The following is a 19,724-nucleotide window of genomic DNA, read 5'->3' as shown; positions in this document are numbered from 1 at the left end:
CAGATTAGCATGCTGCCTGGATACACAGGGACTCTCGCAGCCACCTGGACTGTAATAGACTCTGTGTATTTTAATTTACAAAAGGCCCTTTGATTTTACCCCCCCCCCCCCCCCTCCCCCAATTCATCATTTGCTCCTTTGTTCCTTGGTCCTCTCATTGCAGTTTCCATGGCCAACAGAAAGAACAATTTTGATGGCACTGTGAGAAAACACAGGCTTCTGTTTGAGTAGGGGAACTGACACAGGCTTTTTTGAGTAATTCTTTTTATAGCAATGACTCCTTGTAAAACCTTAAGAATATTTCAAAAGGCAGATAAATATATCTCTTAGATCTGCTGTGTATTTTCAGAATTACTACAGCCTTAGTGCTGTTGAGGCTGCTGCTGCATTATTCAGTCCTGTTGTTGACCTGGAGGCACCGATATCTTTGCCTCAGCTCTGGTCAGTGACTACAAGCTGGTGGTCCTCGAGCCTCAGACAGGAGCCCCAGCAGATGCCTGTCTGACTTGACCCTACGGCACGTTAGTCATATTGTTCCCCTCATTAAAGACAAAAGCCCTCAGAATATAGGCTTGACTGGGGTTTTTTTCTCTTCTTTTTCTTAACTAAACCACAGTTTATATTGGCCGGAAAAGCACAATGTCTGTCAGCTGCTGACAAGTTATGTGGAATCCTTTTGGCTTGTGACCAGCTGTCATTTGTCTGGCCAAACCTGAGTAGTGAGAACTGAAGCCAGATTAATTTCAGAGAGTAACACACCTCGGGCTGGCTGAGGATCAAGGCGGAGAGCTAATGACTGTTTAGATACTATTATGCTTAAATGTTATGTCTACAATCAATAATTAGGCTTCAAGGTGATTCTTAGAATGTTTTGAATTAAATTCAAAGTGTACCATTGTGTGTCACTATATGGGAGCAGAAAACCCACACAGGATGAACATTTTTTTGTTGTTGTTGTTGTCCAATTAATAACCAAAATAACCAAGACTGTGAATTCACTGCACACATCTAGTAATCAAAGGCTATTGAATGACAATGAACTCAATTCTACATAACCTTTATTCAAATACATTTTCTGTAAGTCAGTCTACAAATACGGTATTTGTAATGATTTCTGCTGCAGGTCGTGGATGCTATACATCTGTCACATGTAAATGCAGGTTGGTCGTTTTCTGTTGGAGTGTTTACACTCTGCCCTTGTTCTCTCTCTCTTCCTACAGTGCCGTCAAGGTCTTCCTATTTATTGTGCTTCTGTTAAATATTTTATTAAAGTACATTAAAAGTCATGGTGCCCTCTCCTCTCCATGTAGCCTACAGCTGCTGTTATCCTGGAGTTCATGACCATGATGGCCATCTGTCACACTGCAGTCCCAGAGCACACGGATGGGAAAATCACCTACCAGGCAGCATCTCCAGGTGCCTCACACCCTCTGGTAGATTAAAGCCTCTGGGTATAAATCATGCTGTGCTGGTAATAAACCAGTGAGATGAGTGTTCACACATTATTGTTTGGGAATGTCTATAAGTAACCTAAACTATAGAAGCCGGTGACATCAGGAAAACACACAAGTGGTGCTCTCTATTTTTTATTCTTAAAAGAAGTGTTTCTTTTTCCAAGGCTTGGAAACATATCGCAGTTAGATCTCATCTGCCAACTTGTGTAGAAACTGAAGCAGAAGAAATGATAATGTTGCCCTCTCCTGTCAAAGGAAATGACAATGCTGAAGATAAATTCACCTATGAAATACAGAGGTATAAGTTAAAGAGTAATCAGAATAATTTATTTATCACTTGCATAATACTTATCAGAGTCCATGGAGGTGAGATATTATCCTCCACGAGTCATGGGTCATAAATAATGTTGATTAAGGTCATAAAAGCTTCATGACGTCAGAGTTTATAGTGAAGACGTTAATCTGTCCTGTTGTTACATTATTAACTTATCTTATCAAGAAATTGCGTTGTGGCTTTTTGGTGCAAATTACCAATACAGTCTCTGAGGTACATAGTTCAAAATTATTTCATAATCATAACACAATTGTGCACACGTACCCTGCACAATGTTCGCACGTCCGTAATTCTGCCAACTAATGTGTAAATTGAGACTGCAATGGCACAGTGCGAGCTCTCATCTCTAACTGCACCTAAAAATAGATGAGACTTGGCTCCTGCAACAGTTGTTGGCCTTTTATGGAATAACAGTCAAATTTGCAGAAACAGCGACTTCCTTTGCTCATACGTGACGATCGGCGGCTTTTCTTTGTAATTCCAAACTGCTGCCGCACCAGTGGACGCGCACTGTGAATCCAAAGGTGCAGGTCTGAAAGTGCTGATGTTATAATTCTGGCGCTGCTGCTCTGACTTGAACTGGGTGTAGGTGCTTTGCATTGTGATCCTCTGTGCCTAGTTGTATTTTTTTTAATTTTCTATCTTGTGACCTTCGTGCCCCAGTACATAGAAATGCACCCCCATTGCCTTGAGGCACCAGTATTTCATAAAAAGTATTTTATATAATCAGAACAGCAGTAGAGGGAGCCAGGAATCATAATATAAAATAAAAAGTCTTGTTTACAAAATGCATGGTATCTGGCACTTCTATTCTTGGAGCGTCACTCAGATCACCTCAGTCTACCACTTTACTCGTTGAATGTAGCACACTGAGACAGCTGTCAGTCAAGAATAATGCCCTTTAACGTGATTTTCCAGCTGTAAAAATGACCCTGTCACAGACTAACACAAACCAAATTAAATAGAACTGTTTATTTTTTTCCCTTGTATTTTAAAAACATGCTTCACATCCATATTCATTTATAGTGGTTGAGTCTAAGCACATTTCCTGAAAGTAAAGGGGCATCCGAAACAGCTCAGTAAGTAGCAGCCCTGTAGTCAAAGTGGGAACAATTTAAATCTTTTCTAAGTCACTTTGACATGTGCTATATAAAGAACATTAAACTGCAACTAATTGTGAGGCATTTTAATGCTTTGGATGTAATTGCTATAAGAACAGAAGATTGATCTTTAATTCAAAATAGAAACAGCAAATGTTTACATTATTTGTAATTGAACTTTTTAATCGGGCACTCATACAAATAACAAATTCTATATCAGGGGTTTCAAACATTTAGCCAGCTTCCCAAAACTGGCATGCCAGGGTTACTTTCCAGTCCACCGAACCCTTGCAAAGTGTATCGACACTATTAAATGTGAACATTTCCAGAGTGTACTCTTACACTTTAGGAATTGTCAGGATAGATTGTTATGCTATTGTTTTACAGATCATGCCCATCTGAGATGAGATTGGACTGTATGTGGTCCCTGAATTGAAACAAAGTGCTGTCTAATGATATTTCAATACGTCAGCCCGTATGAAACAACCTTTTCACTTAAATGCGTGAAACACTTGAACTGACTGAAATGGAAAGACGCTTCACCAGAAGCACCTGTCTCATTGTTTAGCGTCACAATTTAATCTTGAAAAATATGATTGTCATCAAAGAACACACCTTATTTTGAAAGAACCTAGAAGAAAAGCTTAACTCGCAATATGAGCAATATAGGGTTAAGAAATTTAGTTTGTGCTTTTGATAAATGCTCATAAATATAATCAAAAAGCAGCAGTGACTGCATATCATTTTTGTTTTTCTTCTGGAGAGACGTGACTTATTTTGCTTCATTGCTTAGGACAAACATAGTCCCATGATGCTCTGGGGTTTAAAGCTGCGTGGGGAATTGCTGAAAACAGTTAAGTGAACTGTAAAAAAACAAGCAGAGAGCTTTTTTTTGTCGCCCTGCAGCAACCGCAATATAGGTTACCTGGCTGCAGCTTTCAGTCACTGCTCTCATTCTGAAAATGTGTCAGAACAAAGCAGGTTTGTATATCAAACACAAATGTGGCTCCTATCATAAATGTCAGGTTAGGATTCATATAAACCGAGAGTCTCTCAGCCGTGTGTGCACGTGTACAGCAGGTAGACTCTCCTGTAACATTTCTGTCTCTGCTTCACAGATGAGGGGGCTTTGGTGAGAGCAGCACAAAATCTGGGCTTCGTGTTTTCAGGTAGAACTCCCGACAGCGTCATTGTGGAAATGGTAAGTCTGATGAGATAAGAATGAAAGGCTTGCAAGCTGTTGCACTGACAGATGGACCCATTTAATCTGTCTGACTGACATTACGATGGTGTCATATGACCTCAAACGAGATGTTTAAAACTGCGCTCAGACATTTACAGATATGAGCTACTGATGATGCAAACAAAATAATGTAACCGAGTTGAACCAAATTGTTCGATATCTTGAAGGCTAAAGGGGCCTAACAACTGAAAGGCCAAGTGTAGAAAATAATCTGTACTTTCTCCCTCCATTTGAAAACTTGACCTTTCTTTTGAGCACATTTATTAAATTAATATGGTTAGAGATACAATTTTGAGTCTTAACATTGGAGGAGTGGCAGTCTGGCCTCATACCAGGAGCCTGGGACCTTTCTGTATGAACTTTGCATGTTCTATCCTGTGGATGCATTGGTTTTCTCCATGCACTCCATTTTTATTCCACAGGCCAAAAGATGTGTTGAAGATTAATTTGGTGACTCTTGTCCACAGTGTATCTTCCACTTCTTGTGTTCAAACTAACACTTATTAACTGTTGTCTGGTGATGAAAAAACTAGGCTCCACTCATTCCAAAACTCTGTGTGTGAAATACATACATTTATTTTAAAATACATTAAACAATGTGTGGTACTTTTTATTCATTTTATTTGCCATTAAATTTGCAAAATGGACAAATGGGAGATTGTCCATCAACTACAGGCCTTAAAAACTGGATTGAATAAGGGAACCTATTGAAGCATGTTTGTTTGACTCCAATAAAGGGAATATAATAAAATATGGTTTTGAAATCTACTTTAATTGCTCATAATTAAACATGAGACAATCAGTGGAGATCACAGGAAATTATTACACCTCATCCACAATGTTCAACACTAATCCGGGTAAATTCTTTTAAGAAATTGTTCATAAAGAGGAGTTATCATGTGTTAATATTCAAGGTTTAGAGGTCCTGGTACATCAGCTGTGTGCATTAAATTCAGTAATTGATGCTCATTTTATATTTTTCACAATTTCCACAGCAGACATTTAAAAAATAAAGTATGCTGTTTGTATTGATGTGGACCACAGCAATGGAAAATGTCGCACACCACATCTGTTGTGATTATACTCTGAGCCGAGGCACCGTGTCCTCTCTCAGCTCAGGTCACCCATACTGCTGTTTCCTTAATTGGCTAACCTGATGACTGCACTTTAAGAGGCTGAATAGGAAAGGCCAGAACCATTTCCATTCTTTTTTTTCCCTCCTGGTCAGAACATCTTGTCTCCTTGACACTCGTCCAATTTCTTTATTTTCATTAGACCTTTCAAAGCTCTCAGCATCTACTTAATCACTCTGTCTTGCACCTCGCTGTCTCTACAATTAAGGGAGCTAATTGAATTTTACCTTGTTATTCTGTCTCCATCAGCTAGATGCAGGCAACTGATAAACGCATTTAAAGTGCAATTATAGCTGATTGGAGGAGGGTTGCGGGATTGGCTTGTGCTATTTATGATAACCCCCTTTTAAAAGACTGAGGTTGAGGCTTATCCTTGGTGGATTGTTAACTTGCATGTCTCTTTGATTTAGCTTGGAACGGAAGAAAAGTACGAACTTCTTCATGTACTGGAGTTCACAAGGTAATTCTTTGAAAATTGTTGTTTACTAAGTATATATTAGTGCAGTAAATCATTCGCTACCTGGATCAAGAGTGTCCATAAAAATAACATTTGCTGTTTGATCCTTAAAGAACTTGTTATAGTCTCATTATTCCTGTGTGATTTGCACAAATTAATGCTGTGAATATAGTGTGATGTTGCTTACCTTTCTGATATCAAATTTTCTGCAGTTGTGTGCTCATACAGTATGTCGCAATTTGCTGTAACACCTTGTAATGTGAAATCTCTCACTTGCTTTCACCCTTTCTTTTCTTCCCCCTCTCTCTCACTCTCACTGCTTTTTGTCTCCTAGCACGAGGAAGAGGATGTCAGTCATCATGCGCACCCCATCTGGGAAGATCCGCCTTTACTGCAAAGGAGCTGTAAGTGTCTGTCTCTCTCCATGGCAACGCATGACAGTCCGTCACCGACACTCACACTCACACTCACACTCACACTCACACTCACACTCACACTCACACACACACACACACACACACACACACACACACACACACACACACACACACACACACTGCCCCTGTTGCCTCTTGCTCGTGTGAGGAAATCTTTTCCGGGCGCAGCAGGATAAAGCATTACCATTTCACATATTCACACATGCACAAACACACATTAGGATTATTACAAACGAACACAGCTTATAATACTACCAGACAAGCTTAATTTCAACACACTTGAACAACCTAATGTGATCCAGTTCAATTGCTCTGCCATAAATTCTGCCATTAAAATGATGATAATGTTCAGTTTTGCTTGACTCTGTTTGAAAACCTTCAGGCTGACTTGTTTATTACTGAAGTTGGATTTTGCAGTAGTTTGAAGTGATAAATTGTTTCCAAGATGCATAGTTTTAGGCAGCAAGCCAGTCATTTTTTGGAAAAGAAGGACAAAACAATAGCGGACGTTTTGCTCAAAGCCATTTAAAATATGTGTATAACGGCCATCATTACTTGTCACCGTCTAATGTTGCGTAAATTCATATTTTTTTCGCCAAAATATAGCGAATTATCGACTCGAGTAAACACGCGACTGACTTCTGGTTTGTATTACGCCCAGTAACGAGAAACATGATTGGTCAATTGATAGTATGTGGTCTTTACCTTTTGAAAGGCGGCCTCCCATTGGTTCGTAATTCTCTGACTCATCCTGATGCGTTCAAATGCTAGGGCAGAGGGGACGAATTTAGATGGATTTTCTTTCCAAAATGCTGAGTAATTATATCTGTTCTATCTATTGACCTATGATCAATCTAATTTTTCATTTCTAAGATGTTGGCACATGTTTGGATAACTGCACATCTTTCATGCTTTTCATTGAAGAATAAAGTATTTTTTGCTGTGAAAATGCTGATTTTGATATAAATATTGAGAGTTACGCTTACTCCATCACCAATATATGTGTGACTGTGACATTCTAAAGTCTTGGGACCGAGCTATAGGTGGCTTGTAGATAACAAATAAGCATCTAATATTCAATTAAAAACTAATAAGAGGGTAATAGAAACTATTTCGGAGTTCAAACTTTACAGGTGTACAGTTTAGGGGTGCCGATAGAAGCAATGAGTCAGGTACAAGTGAAAGCCATCACCAATGAAAAGAAAAAATACAACTTTTTAACAAAGTAAGAAAGTATATTGGATGCTTCACTAAAAATGTCAAGGGGAAAAGAAAATATATTACTTTTAAGAAGCAAAATCTACATATCACAATGTAGTATTTGGTAGTCCAGAATGCATTTGAATGCACCATTTAAGGTTGATCTCTATCATTTTAGTTTTTTTACTCCTAATAAACTGTCCTATGCTTCTACTGCTGTGGCTTTAATCCTTTTAATCTTCCTGATTGTATTATGATATAGACATGTGTATATTAAGCTTATTAAACAAGACACTGGCTGTGCACACTTATTAAATGTTTAATTTGAGATATTTCTGTCTTTTCATTTGTCAGGCTAGCAAACTAGATTTACAAAAAACACTCAAAACTTCTTAATGTAAGATTTTAGCTTAGGTTCATAATTCTATTTTCATTTGTGTATGATCATTTGGCAATACAAATATTTGATTTTGTCACCTTACAAAAAGGTCTTTATATGGAATGGATCTACTTCTACGGCATCATATTGTCCTGTTGTGTGTCCATCGTTGTCCACGAGGACAAAAACAAACGCAGGATGTAGAGATGGCCATTTGGGATTTGTGCTGCCACTAACTATCAGTAGAATATTAATTTGGTTATCCCCTTCACCACTAACTGTCTTTAAAGCTTACAAACTGCACATTTCAATTTGACATATCTGTATATATGTTATCACAGTCAGAGTCTTGATGAAGTTAGACTTCAAGACAATAAAATGGATGAATCTTATACATTACAACACAATTATAGGATTCACATACATTAGTCGTGTGTTGACTCGGTTTACGTTACCATTTTCTAAGCAGTTGCTGTGTAGAAACACAAAGTTTGAATCATGAGGACCGGATCCAGCTCCTGAATCACATTAGCAGCTTCCTTTTTTTTCCTTTCCGGGTGTCAGTAACCGGTGAGTGTTGTTTTCCCCTCAGGACACCGTGATCTATGACCGTCTGGCAGACAGCTCGAGGTACAAAGAGATCACATTGAAGCACCTGGAGCAGTTTGCAACTGAGGGTGAGTGGACAAATGCCGCCCCCTGTTGGGCAAAAAGGAAGCCTCTTTCAGGATGTCTCCAATTTATTTCGACTCATAATCACCGCTTGATCCTCTACTGAAGCAGTAGAATACGTTTTTGTTCCTCACAAGCCTTTCCTCCAGTATCGAAGAGTTAATCTCAGTTTGAGGATTTGGTAGTAATAACAACTGGAGGAGGCGGTGAACCTGAAGAAAACTGCACCACACACACTTTTTGTTGATTTGTGTCAATACTGCCCCCTTGTGACACATTAGCAAAACGATGTCATCAGTAGTATTGTATGTAGGATAAATATAGCATTCAGGATAGATTGTGAAGCTGTTCAGTCACTGTAATGATGAAAATATGATGTCTAGACTTTGAACATTTTACAAAGGACCCAGATATTCTTTTTCTGGACTTTTTTCTACTCAAATAAATTTCTGAATAAATTATACACTGGATAGACATCAAGATTCAAAGTGTTTATTGTCATGTGTACAGTAAAGGAACGTGTTTTCCTGTACAATTAAATTTTTACTTTGCTGCCCACACTAAACACCACATAATTTATAAACTATAAAAACTATAACAAACTTAAGCAATAGAAAAATAAACCTATACAATTAAAATTGTGCCAAATACAAGTGATATATACAATATACACTTTAAGGTGGAAGTAAAAAATGCTACAGTCTGTACATAAATGTGCGAGGTAGTCAGCTGTAGATGGGACAGATGTGAACTGTACACGTGCGCATCTAAAGTGTATATACAGTACAGAAGTTGTGCAAATTCAGTGTAAATGAGAGGTCTGGGGGGGGGGGGGGCGTCCTTGATGATGGCAGCCGCTCTCCTGTGGACTCTGCGCTTTTAGATGCCCTGCAGAGAGGGCAGTGGAGTCCTGTTGATCTTTGCAGCAGTCTTCACCACTCTCTGCTGGCGTTTGCGGTCCATGACAGTGGTGCTGCCGTACCACACAGTGATGCAGCTGGTCAGGATGGGCTCAACAATGCAGCTGTAGAAGTTGCTGAGGATCTTTGGGGACATGCCAAATTTCCTCAGCTTCCTCAGGAAGTACAGCCGCTGTTGAGCTTTCTTCACCAGCTGTGTGGTGTTGAGGGTCCAGGTGAGGTCCCCAACCCAAGATATTTGAAGCTGCTCACCCTTTCCACTTCCAGCTCCTGGATAGACAGTGGCTGATGAGGGCCTCTCTCCTTCATGTCCACTATCAGCTCCTTCATCTCGTCTGTGTTGATGGTGAGGTTGTTGTCATCACACCATCTCACCAGACTGGACACCTCCCTCCTGTAGGCCACTTCGTCTCCGCCAGTGATGCGTCTGATCACTGCAGTGTCATCCGCAAACTTCAGGATGGTGTTGTTCTTATTGGAGGCGATACAGTCGTGGGTGAACAGGGTGTGGAGGATGGGGTTGAGGACACAACCCTGAGGAGTGCCAATGTTCGTGATAATGCTGGCTGAAGTCCTGTGCCCAATCCTGACAGACTGGGGCCTGCCAGTCAAAAAGTCCAGGAGCCAGTCACAAAGGGTGGGATGAAGTCCAAGGGAAAGCAGTTTGTGGGGATGACTGTATTGAAAGAAGAGCTGTAGTCAATAAAGAGCATCCTGATGTAGGAGTCTTTATTTTCCAGATGGAAGAAGGAAAAGTGAAGGGCAACAGCGATGGCGTCCGAGGTGGACCTGTTGAGGCGTACTGCAGGGGGTCCAAGGTGTCCGGTATACTGCTCCGAATGTGGGTTGGTGGTTATGTGGGTTCCTCCTCTCTGTGCTGGGGGTGCAGTTGTCATAGCGTGCGTAGAAGGTGTTGTGGTCGTCTGGCAGGCTGTCTGAGATGCTGATGGTGCTGGAGCTGGTCCTGTTGTCAGTGATGTGCTACAAGCCTTGCCACATCCACCCGGAGTCAGCAGTAGAGAAAAAGTCAACCAGCTTCTCTGTGTACTGCTTCTTGGCCGCTGTGATGGCCTTCCTCAGTTCCTACTTTGCAGCTTTATACTCACTCATATTTCCAGATGTAAATGCAGTAGAGCGAGCATGCAGCATGTGTCGTACCTGACTGTTTATCCAGGACTTCTGGTTATGAAACTTCTTGACTTGTACGGTGGGTACAATGTTGTTAACACAGGTGCTAATGTACCCAGTCACATATTCAGCATAGTCCTGTATGCTGACAGAAGAGTCCTCCAGTGTGGCTGCAGCTCTAAACACATACCAGTCTGGCCTAGCAAAACAGTCCTGCAGTGTGCCCTCAGTCTCTGGGGTCTAGAGCTTAACCTGTTTGGTGACAGGGGGTGAATGCTTCAGTCTTTGTCTGTAGGCTGGATACAGGAACAAAGAGATATGGTCCGAGTGTCTGAAATGGGGGTGGGGTGCAGCCCTGTATGCCCCATGTATGTTAGTGTAGACATGATCCAGGGTGTTTTTCTCATGGGTGGGAATTTCAACATGCTGGTAATATTTGGGAAATACAGACCGTAACTTGCAATGGTTGAAGTCGCCGGCGACAATAAAAACGGCATCAAGATGAGCCGTCACTTCTGACATCATGAAGCTTGCCAAGCACTGCCGTGGAGTCGGCCCGTGGAGGAATGTAAACAGCGGCCAAAAACACAGACGTAAATTCCCTTGGTAAGGAGTAGGGACGACATCTCAGCAGTAAAAACTCAACGTCTGGCGAGCAGTGCTTGTGCACAGTCCGCATATCTGCACACCACGTGTTGTTGATAAACACACACACACACCGCCTCCTTTCCTCTTCCAGGAGGCTGCTGTCCTGTCGCCCTGGTGCACCGAGTGAGTCTCTAGCTGTACAGCTGACTCCAGGACGTTGTGTGAGAGCCAGGTTTTGGTGAAAATTAGGGCACAGATATTAGTGTGTCGTAGACGCGCTGGTGTCTTTATAGGTATTGATGTGTCTATAATACATTGGATGTGTGCGCGTGCATGTATCGTGTATGTTTGTATGTGTGCGGAGTGTTGGTGCGTCCATGTATTTATGTGTATATGTGTACTTGGATGAGTGTGCACAAGTGCATATATTTGTATCCGCATGTTTGTGTTCATGAGCATGGAGATGTGCATATATTTATGTGTGTCCTCCGGTTCACGTGTGCATAAGTGTACGTGTGTGTAGGGGAAAGCGTGTGCGTGCGTGCGTGCGTGCGTGCGTGCGTGCCTGCGTGCGTGCCTGCGTGCGTGCCTGCGTGCGTGCCTGCGTGCGTGCGTGCATAGATATGTGCATAGGAATGTAGATTCACATGTATGTATCCCCTTGCCATATACCTCTCTGTTTTTGTTAACCACACTCCTAAATGTGAAGGGAAGGATATGAAGATACAGGCAATGTTTCGTTATTTGTTGCCTGCTTCACTGTTCTGGGTTTTTTTTCTGTACCAAAAGAAAAACGACTTAAATAAAAAAAATTTAAAAAAGAGGCAGCATTAGGGCACAGCATTCTATCATTTCCTGCTGTGTTGTCATCCTGGCTCTTAGCTCGTCCAGTTTGTTCTCCAGAGACCCCATGTTAGGTAGCAGGAGGCTGGGTAGTGGTGGTCGGTTAGCGCGGGCGTTTAGCCTAGCATGGAGCCCTCCCCTCTGGCCTCTCGTACTTCTCTGTCTCTGAAGTACTCGCCTCGGGTCAGCTGGTTCACTCGAGGTCGGTGCATCTGGATCTTCCTGGTGGTAATGCCGGTGGCCCTCGGAGTGCACAATGGGTTGTAGCTCCGGAGATAAAAATCCACTAAACTCAAAACGTTTTGAGTTTGCAATGTTCAGTAGAGTCTGCCTGTTGTATGTCAGCAGTGCACGACAGTTGTGGTGAAAACAAAAAACACAATAAAGACAAAAAAGCTGGCATTCGAGAGTGGAGCGAGCAAACACGTCGACCATGGTGGGTGCCATCTTTCAGGTATTATTAAAATCTTGTCAAAAGGAACATAATTTGTTACATAATTATGTGCATTTAGACTACACTTGCTCTATTAAATGTACGGTCGTTATATCATCTCTTTGGCATTAAACAGAACAGTTAAAAACAGATTTGTTTTAACTTGTCTTTTTTTTACAAAAATCCATTTATTTGATGTAACATTGGTTTGTGGCAATAAAACTTATCCTCTCTATCCACATTCAATTAGTGCAACATTAATAGGGAACATGGCCTTGTGGGATTCCCATACCCTATGGGGTTGAAGCAGGACAACTGATTAACCACTGGCATAGAAAGTTACACAAATTTCCATGACAACTCAGAAATGTGGTATGATTTAACAAGGAAATAATCTTTCCTTTTATTAAGATTTATTGTCAAGAAGGAAAACTAATTATTCACTTAAACTGTTCACAAATAAATAATATGACGACAGACATAAATCCTAAATATACATGCTATCCATAAGCAAAAGAAAAAAGAATGCTATAAAACTAACTCCACACATCTGTGGTTCATTGGGGCTACCTTTAAGCTTTATATCGTACTATACAAATAGTTACCCACCAAGACTTTTAATTGCTCTTTTACTGAACAGTACAGTGAGGAGGGGTTCTACTGTGTAGGTGTGTTTCAGTGACACTCAGCAGTGACCAGAGTACTTAAATGTTGAACAGTGAAAAATCTTGACAGTCTGAGGTGAGATTTGTGCTGCTGTGTTGTGTCTTCCAGGGCTGCGCACTCTGTGCTTCGCAGTGGCAGACATCAGTGAGTCGTCCTATCAGCAGTGGCAGGAGATCCACCACAGAGCCTGCACCGCCCTGCAAAACAGAGCCCTCAAACTAGAGGAGAGCTACGAACTGATAGAAAAGGTTTGATAATTTCCAGAGTAAAATTGCATCTGAGGTCTTGTGTGTCAGACAGCCTTTCTTCTGTTAACATGCCAAATGTTATACAAATCATGTATTTGAAACACCTTTACAGAGAAATTAGATTTAGTATAAACTGAAGTACATACAACAGTTTAAAGCTCTGAGGGTTTTTTGGGACCGTTTCATGCTGTTCAGCAGCAGTCGGAGAAGGTTTTCAGGGAGCTGGGTCCGTGTGTCGTTAGTCAAACACAGGAAGCCACAGTTGTAAATCAGGCACTTGGCATGTTCTCCGTGGCTCCTCCCGGCTGTCCAAAACAAATAGAGACAATCAATCTTGAAATAAACATAAAAGCTTTCAGAGAAAAAAATGTAATGTGCATTGCTTAATGAGTGAAGTGTGGCACTGCGGCTGCGAGGGTTTTGAGCATCGCTGCCATTCGGAGGACCACCCATATTTAAAACTGCTCACAGTGATGCCACATGGGGGCACAGTGGAGTCATAATGGAATTGTGAAGCCATACTTTATCCAAAGGACTCCCTCAAATCATCTCTCTAACAACCCTCTCAACCGGTAATTATGTATTTTCTAAGAAAATGTTGATATTCAATTAATGAGTTACATCATTGATTAATTGAATCTGCCAATAATGTCCCATTTTACAGTTGTGATGCTAATTTCCCTAAAGTTTTACCCTCTATTGTTTATTTCTATTACTTTCACTGTATAGGGTTATTTATTGTATTGCTTGACATGTTTTGAACTTCCCATTTTGTGATGCCCTATAGTAATTTCGTGAAAGTAAGGGCCTTATTGTTTAAAGCTTAAATTGACTACTTACCAAGCCTTAATTACTGGTACCTAGACAGAATTGTCCCAGAACACAATTAGGATCTCAGTGTTACATGCAAATGCATGTTTCCTCTGCAGCACCACTTTGTGAAAATGTGAGCAGTTTGTAGGCAAGACAGGCCAGCGTTTAAGGTATTTTAAGGAGATACTCTGTCCTTATGCTTTTATTATTGTACAAAAACTCAATGGATATCTACCAGCTCTCTGCTTTCTTGTTTTCTGGTTCCTCCTTGATAGATTGAAATCTTGTTCAAGTGCAGTGCCATAGCTGGTGGGGGGAAGAGGGGGCTTCAGCCCTCCCCCCCCCCAAGCAACATTAAGTCAAGTTTATTTAAATGTCTTTTTTAGGAAGTGTCCTCCAAGCCCTTGCTCAATTAGGGTCCCCCTCTGCTGTGTGAAAGTTGCAGCAATGATCCAATGGTCGTTATCCAAGCTCTTCAAGGCATGTCGAGGTATAAAGATGAGATGTGCCCAGCCCTGTGGTGGGACCAAAGAGAGCACAGTTCGAATATAAGCAGTGTTGTGAACGCCACTTAACGACACAGGCATATGACATCTTTACTCAATAGTAATTGCAGGACCAACAGAGAAGTTGTGGCCGCAACTCAGGCGGCCGTCCGAGTAAAGCCGTGAGCCTCCGTTCTCTGTGACACAGCTTGTAGAACTTTGTCATTCCAAACAGCCGCGTCCAGCTGCTGCTAAATCTCCTCACCTGTTATGGAGAGGAGCGTCTGCACCTCAAGGGAACACCACCCACACACAACCGCACGTAAAATGCACACCACACATTGAGTCGTCCCACCCCCCCCCCCTCCGAAAAAATCCTAGCTACAGCCTTGAAGTGGCTCTTATATCATAATCCACAACAAGTGCCCTTGTCGATAAAGTCATGTTTGTCCACAGGCAATTTTTCATGCAGTGATCAGAAAGCACAGAGCTCAGACGTACAACCAGCAGCACTCAGGTTGTTGCACACAGAGCATTTCCTCCACCAGTGGCTCCCGTCTCTCCTCTAATCCTGCGTCTTTTCAAATCCAGGGCCTCATGATGGGCTCATGCAAGCCCACAACCAGCCCCTCAGAACCACAGAGCTTCCTGGGAAAAATACCAACCGTATTTTGTGGGTGTGTTTGTGTGGGAAAGATCCTTTCCATGGATGCACACACAAATACTCTCTCTCGGGGCCACAGTAACTGATCCAAAACCCCTTAAGCCAGCGGTGGATTTTTCTGGGTGATCAACAAGAGCAGCTGATGAGGAGAAAAAACACCACTGACTGAGTGACACAATCCTGGCTCAGATGCTTGTCTGACACATGACATTTTAAAGGCCTTCCTCTGTTATGATCCTTACACGCAGGCCTTTTTCCCCCCCATGACTTTTCTTGTAGAACCTGCAGCTCCTGGGGGCCACAGCGATAGAAGACAAGCTTCAAGATAAAGTGCCCGAAACCATTGAGACTCTAATGAAGGCTGACATCAAAATCTGGATTCTGACTGGGGACAAACAGGAAACAGCCATCAATATTGGTGAGCAGCCACAGATGACTTTGGGGTCTTTCAACTGTGTGTGTTATGCAGATATTTTTTTGACGTATATCATGTAAAGTTTCACACTGGTTAATCGCTCATATGATTTATTTTAATACCAAATATGGTGCAATTTATTAAAAAAATTTTCATGAAGAATGATGTAAGCAACTGTATTGTTTTGTTTAAGTGGACTTAATATTCTCTTTCACATCTTATTTCAAAAAGAACTTGGTTTATTTCTTGTTCAGGGTCCTTATGACTGGAGTTTGCATGTTCAATGTGTCTGCTTGAGTTTTCTGCATCATAGAAACAATCCAAACCAGATTTTTTTTTTACATGGATGGGTCAATTTGGTGTGTGTGTGTGTGTGTGTGTGTGTGTGTGTGTGTGTGTGTGTGTGTGTGTGTGTGTGTGTGTGTGTGTGTGTGTGTGTGTGTGTGTGTGTGTGTGTGTGTGTGTGTGTGTGTGTGTGTGTGTGTGTGTGTGTGTGTGTGTGTGTGTGTGTGTGTGTGTGTGTGTGTGTGTGTGTGTGTGTGTGTGTGTGTGTGTGTGTGTGTGTGTGTGTGTGTGTGTGTGTGTGTGTGTGTGTGTGTGTGTGTGTGTGTTAAACGGCATGGACAATGTCAACTAATTCTAACTGCCTTTACAACCAACTCCTTGCAATTCACCGGTGGATAAAGTGTCATAATAGATGGATCAAGTTCGAAATACTCATTTCTATGCCTGTAGAAGTTTCTCCTTTGAGAAAACAGTTCAAACTTCAAGGTGCTTTGAGCTAATGGCAGCCTTGCGCCGATTGGTTTACATATTTACCTGCAAAAAACACATCAGTAGCTTGCAACAAGATGACATTGGTGTAAAATTACAAGTGCTTTTTGGAAAGCGCAGCATTGTTGAAAAACATAAAAGACAAAACAGTGTTGTCTTTTTCTAATTATGATTCTGGACAGGCTACTCAAGTGAAGTTTCAAAAATAAAACAACCTTTAAAGGCCGATACATTACGACACACGTTATTGTTGTTTGTTGCACTTGGCCTCCCACTGAACTGAAGTTGCTGGTGAATCTGGTCCGCGCTGTGATTAAACCTGTGCCAGACTCTCACCGCCGCTGCAGCAGGCCAACGTACTGACAAGCTGAATGTGTCTTTGTCACACATATCCAGAAAAAGCTTCTGTCGCAGAATGCCGAATGATGTATGGGCACGCTACACTGACATGAAATAAATAACATGCATATGTACACAAGCCGAAAACTCACCTATCCAGCTGCCCTGGAGATTCCAGCCCTGCAGATTTTATCAGAAAGGTGATGCAGATTGAACAATTTAATTTTCCCCATAGCTTCAATTTGCTAGGTTTCATACGAGTGTAAAAGCCACATATGGATCAGCGTTGCATATAACTTACTTTGCGACACATCATTTTGGAAAATAGATCAAAGTTACCTTCATTTGTGGCCATAGTGACCACTGTAGCCCGACTGAATCAGCCCTTTGTGCCCACTGTGCCCAGATGGGAAGGATCCCTGCAGATGCTCATGCTGACTGACATATTTTACAGGTCCACTTTATGACTAAGTTGCTCTTTAAAAGCTCCGCTCAATATTGACTTTATTTTTTTATTATTTTCATTTAAAGATGATCTCCATCACTGAGGTTAAGGGTGCATATTTTACTCATTTGGACTAATGAAGTCAGTCCAACACATTTTTTCATTTTTACTCTTTAAAGTTTCAGAAACCACTCAAATGTAATTTCTGTAACAGAAAGTCGAAAGTAGACCCCGAAGAGTTTATGAATTGACAAAAAAAAAAAAAAAAAAAGGAATCCAGCCATTGTTTTAGTTTGGTGTGAGCCTGAACCAACCTGACCTAATGTTAAGTACCTACTCTGAAGCCATGCGTCTGGCTGCCTGAGGAAAAAGAAATGTTTGCTCTGGGACATGCTCCATGAGCCGATGCTTGTGCCGAGCTGCATGTAGGTAATGCACAAGAGAGGCCAGAATTCAGTGAAAGGAAACATTGCTCACTTCACTAATGCTGTGCAATGTTTGGGCATCATCCCCTTAAGCAGGAGTAAACACAAAAGTTACCAGACTTCACATTGCATCTACCTACCATGGTACTGTTTTGCTATTAGGCCTCTTAATTCTGCGCTTTGTGGCTGAAATGTGTATTTTTGTTGCTTGTGAAGCAACATGTCATTAATAAACATTCCTGAAGCCTCACAGGAGCAGTGTTTAGTTCATCTGAATTGAAGAAAGTCCAGGAATTTAACTTTGGTGAAATAATAACAATAATAAAAAAGCAGTCAAATGAGCTGAAGGCAAACCCATTAAGCGGAAGGGCTGTGGCAGGAATTAACAAGGAGGAAAGGAGCAGAGACAGTGTTGAGATGGGGAGACATTTTCCACACATTGGCAAATTTCTGGACATTTGCACCTTTACACTTAAGAAAGCAATCCTGCAGACCCTGTTTGGTTTTCACTCTGGAGGTGAGACTTACTCATTTCCTGTGTGTGTGTGTGCGCATGCGTGCGTGCGCGCGCGTTGTGCATAATCTTATCTCAATTTCACTCACAGAAAATGCCACCCATGTATTCACTGACTCTGCAGTAGCCTCCGCTAAGACACAAAGATCTCCTTCCAGACAGAAGCAAAGTGTTGAAGCCCACAAATATTCATGTGGTTGTGCCACAGATGGCAGCCTTTCCAGGCAGTCAAAGCTTTAAACTGAAGGCTTCAGTCTTGGTTCATGAAACATTTCTGTTTTCACCCAATGGGAGGCTCCCTGCACCACCTTGCTGGTGACCCTGAGCATCTGTCCCAGCCAAGACCTGAGGGGAACGCTCCCCAGAGAGCCATGCTGTGTAACTCAGAGTTGTAACTGCCTATTAAAACAGGAAACTGACAAACTCTTGTAAACCAAACTCATTAGTCATGTCCTGAGACACTACCTCTGAGCAGTAACATTTTAATTGTTACACCTTAACGTGTTGGTTGTTTTGATTTTTCCTCTTTTATTCCTTTAAGAACTGTGTGCTTGTGTCTTTTGTCAGCTGTCACTGACCTGAGTGGGTTCTTGAAACTAAAATAAACACAATTTTAATGGAGAAGTTAAACAGCAGTTAAGCTTGTAAACATCTTCTTTTGACCTACATGCTTACATTGCAGTCTTTTCATTTTTTAATATATTTCTTGCGTAAACTCTGAAGTTTTCATTATCTGTTTCTCTGTTTTACTGTAGGACATTCCTGCAAACTACTGACTAAGAACATGGGAATGCTCGTGATAAATGAAGACACTTTAGATGTAAGTATGCACATTTTTACTTCACAAATCATCAAACTACAGGTATTATTTTTTCAGTCTAAGCATCATTTCGTCTTTTGTCATCCGGTTCATGCAATTGCAGTTTTTCCAAACATTATAACACATGTGTAAGTTTGATATAAAGGACATTCTTCAGTTAAATCACAAAATTCTGGCAGGTTTTAGTCACTTATAAAACAACGTACAGCATTACTAATATACACTTGCATGAAACTACATGTACAGCTGTGCACAGTTTAAAGCAGGGGTGTCAAATATGCGGCCCCGGGCCAACACCCCTGGCTGAGAGCAGCTACTAAGAAATACTTGAGCATATTTCTCTCAAGAATTAAATATGACGTGAGAACATCCTCACTCAATCCCAATGAAAAAGCTGTCTGTAAAGTGAATGGATGAGGCGATAGGGAGCCTTCCATCTAAAACCACCACATTTCCCCAAATCTGCATTCAACATCTTCAAGACTCCCGACAGAGAAGTCTGTTGACCCCCCGGCAGGAGAGTCTTGTCTGTTGTTTCTGCAACTGAAAAGGCCAAGTCCCTGCACTTCTAGCAGAGCAAAAGCTGGGCTGAGGATGGGAGGACAAACTCGGTTGCATTTCAATGTGTTGTACCAGAAGGCCGGAAATGGTGAGGAAAAAGTGGATTGGGGGGGGGGGGGGGGTTGGAGGCGATGACGGACTGCCTTCACTCTGTCAGCCAGTCGTTATGCATGATGAATGGAGTTGAGTTGGAAACTTGGGCACGGTGCATTCACAAAGCACACGGACCGGCAC

The 19,724-nt window shown here is 41.6% G+C and overlaps 1 protein-coding gene across 3 annotated transcripts in view; it reads left to right on the top strand.

Moving 5' to 3' along the window:
* Nucleotides 1–19,724, top strand: part of atp8a1 (ATPase phospholipid transporting 8A1) — a 115,068-nt gene that overhangs the window by 57,164 nt on the left and 38,180 nt on the right. For all 3 annotated transcript variants that reach the window (XR_013935411.1, XM_080465387.1, XM_080465386.1), the window contains 8 exons: nucleotides 1,311–1,416; nucleotides 4,007–4,089; nucleotides 5,675–5,724; nucleotides 6,056–6,125; nucleotides 8,330–8,414; nucleotides 13,096–13,235; nucleotides 15,477–15,615; nucleotides 18,865–18,929. Coding sequence is in view for 2 of the 3 variants with exons in the window: in XM_080465387.1 (XP_080321513.1) it covers nucleotides 1,311–1,416; nucleotides 4,007–4,089; nucleotides 5,675–5,724; nucleotides 6,056–6,125; nucleotides 8,330–8,414; nucleotides 13,096–13,235; nucleotides 15,477–15,615; nucleotides 18,865–18,929 (738 nt within the window). In the remaining variant the exon portion in view is untranslated. The remainder of the gene's footprint in view (nucleotides 1–1,310; nucleotides 1,417–4,006; nucleotides 4,090–5,674; nucleotides 5,725–6,055; nucleotides 6,126–8,329; nucleotides 8,415–13,095; nucleotides 13,236–15,476; nucleotides 15,616–18,864; nucleotides 18,930–19,724) is intronic.

The sequence above is a fragment of the Lipophrys pholis genome (genome assembly GCF_963383615.2).
Source record: "Lipophrys pholis genome assembly, chromosome: 6".
NCBI classification, from domain to species: Eukaryota; Metazoa; Chordata; class Actinopteri; order Blenniiformes; family Blenniidae; genus Lipophrys; species Lipophrys pholis.
This window is presented reverse-complemented; position numbering and strand designations above follow the sequence as displayed.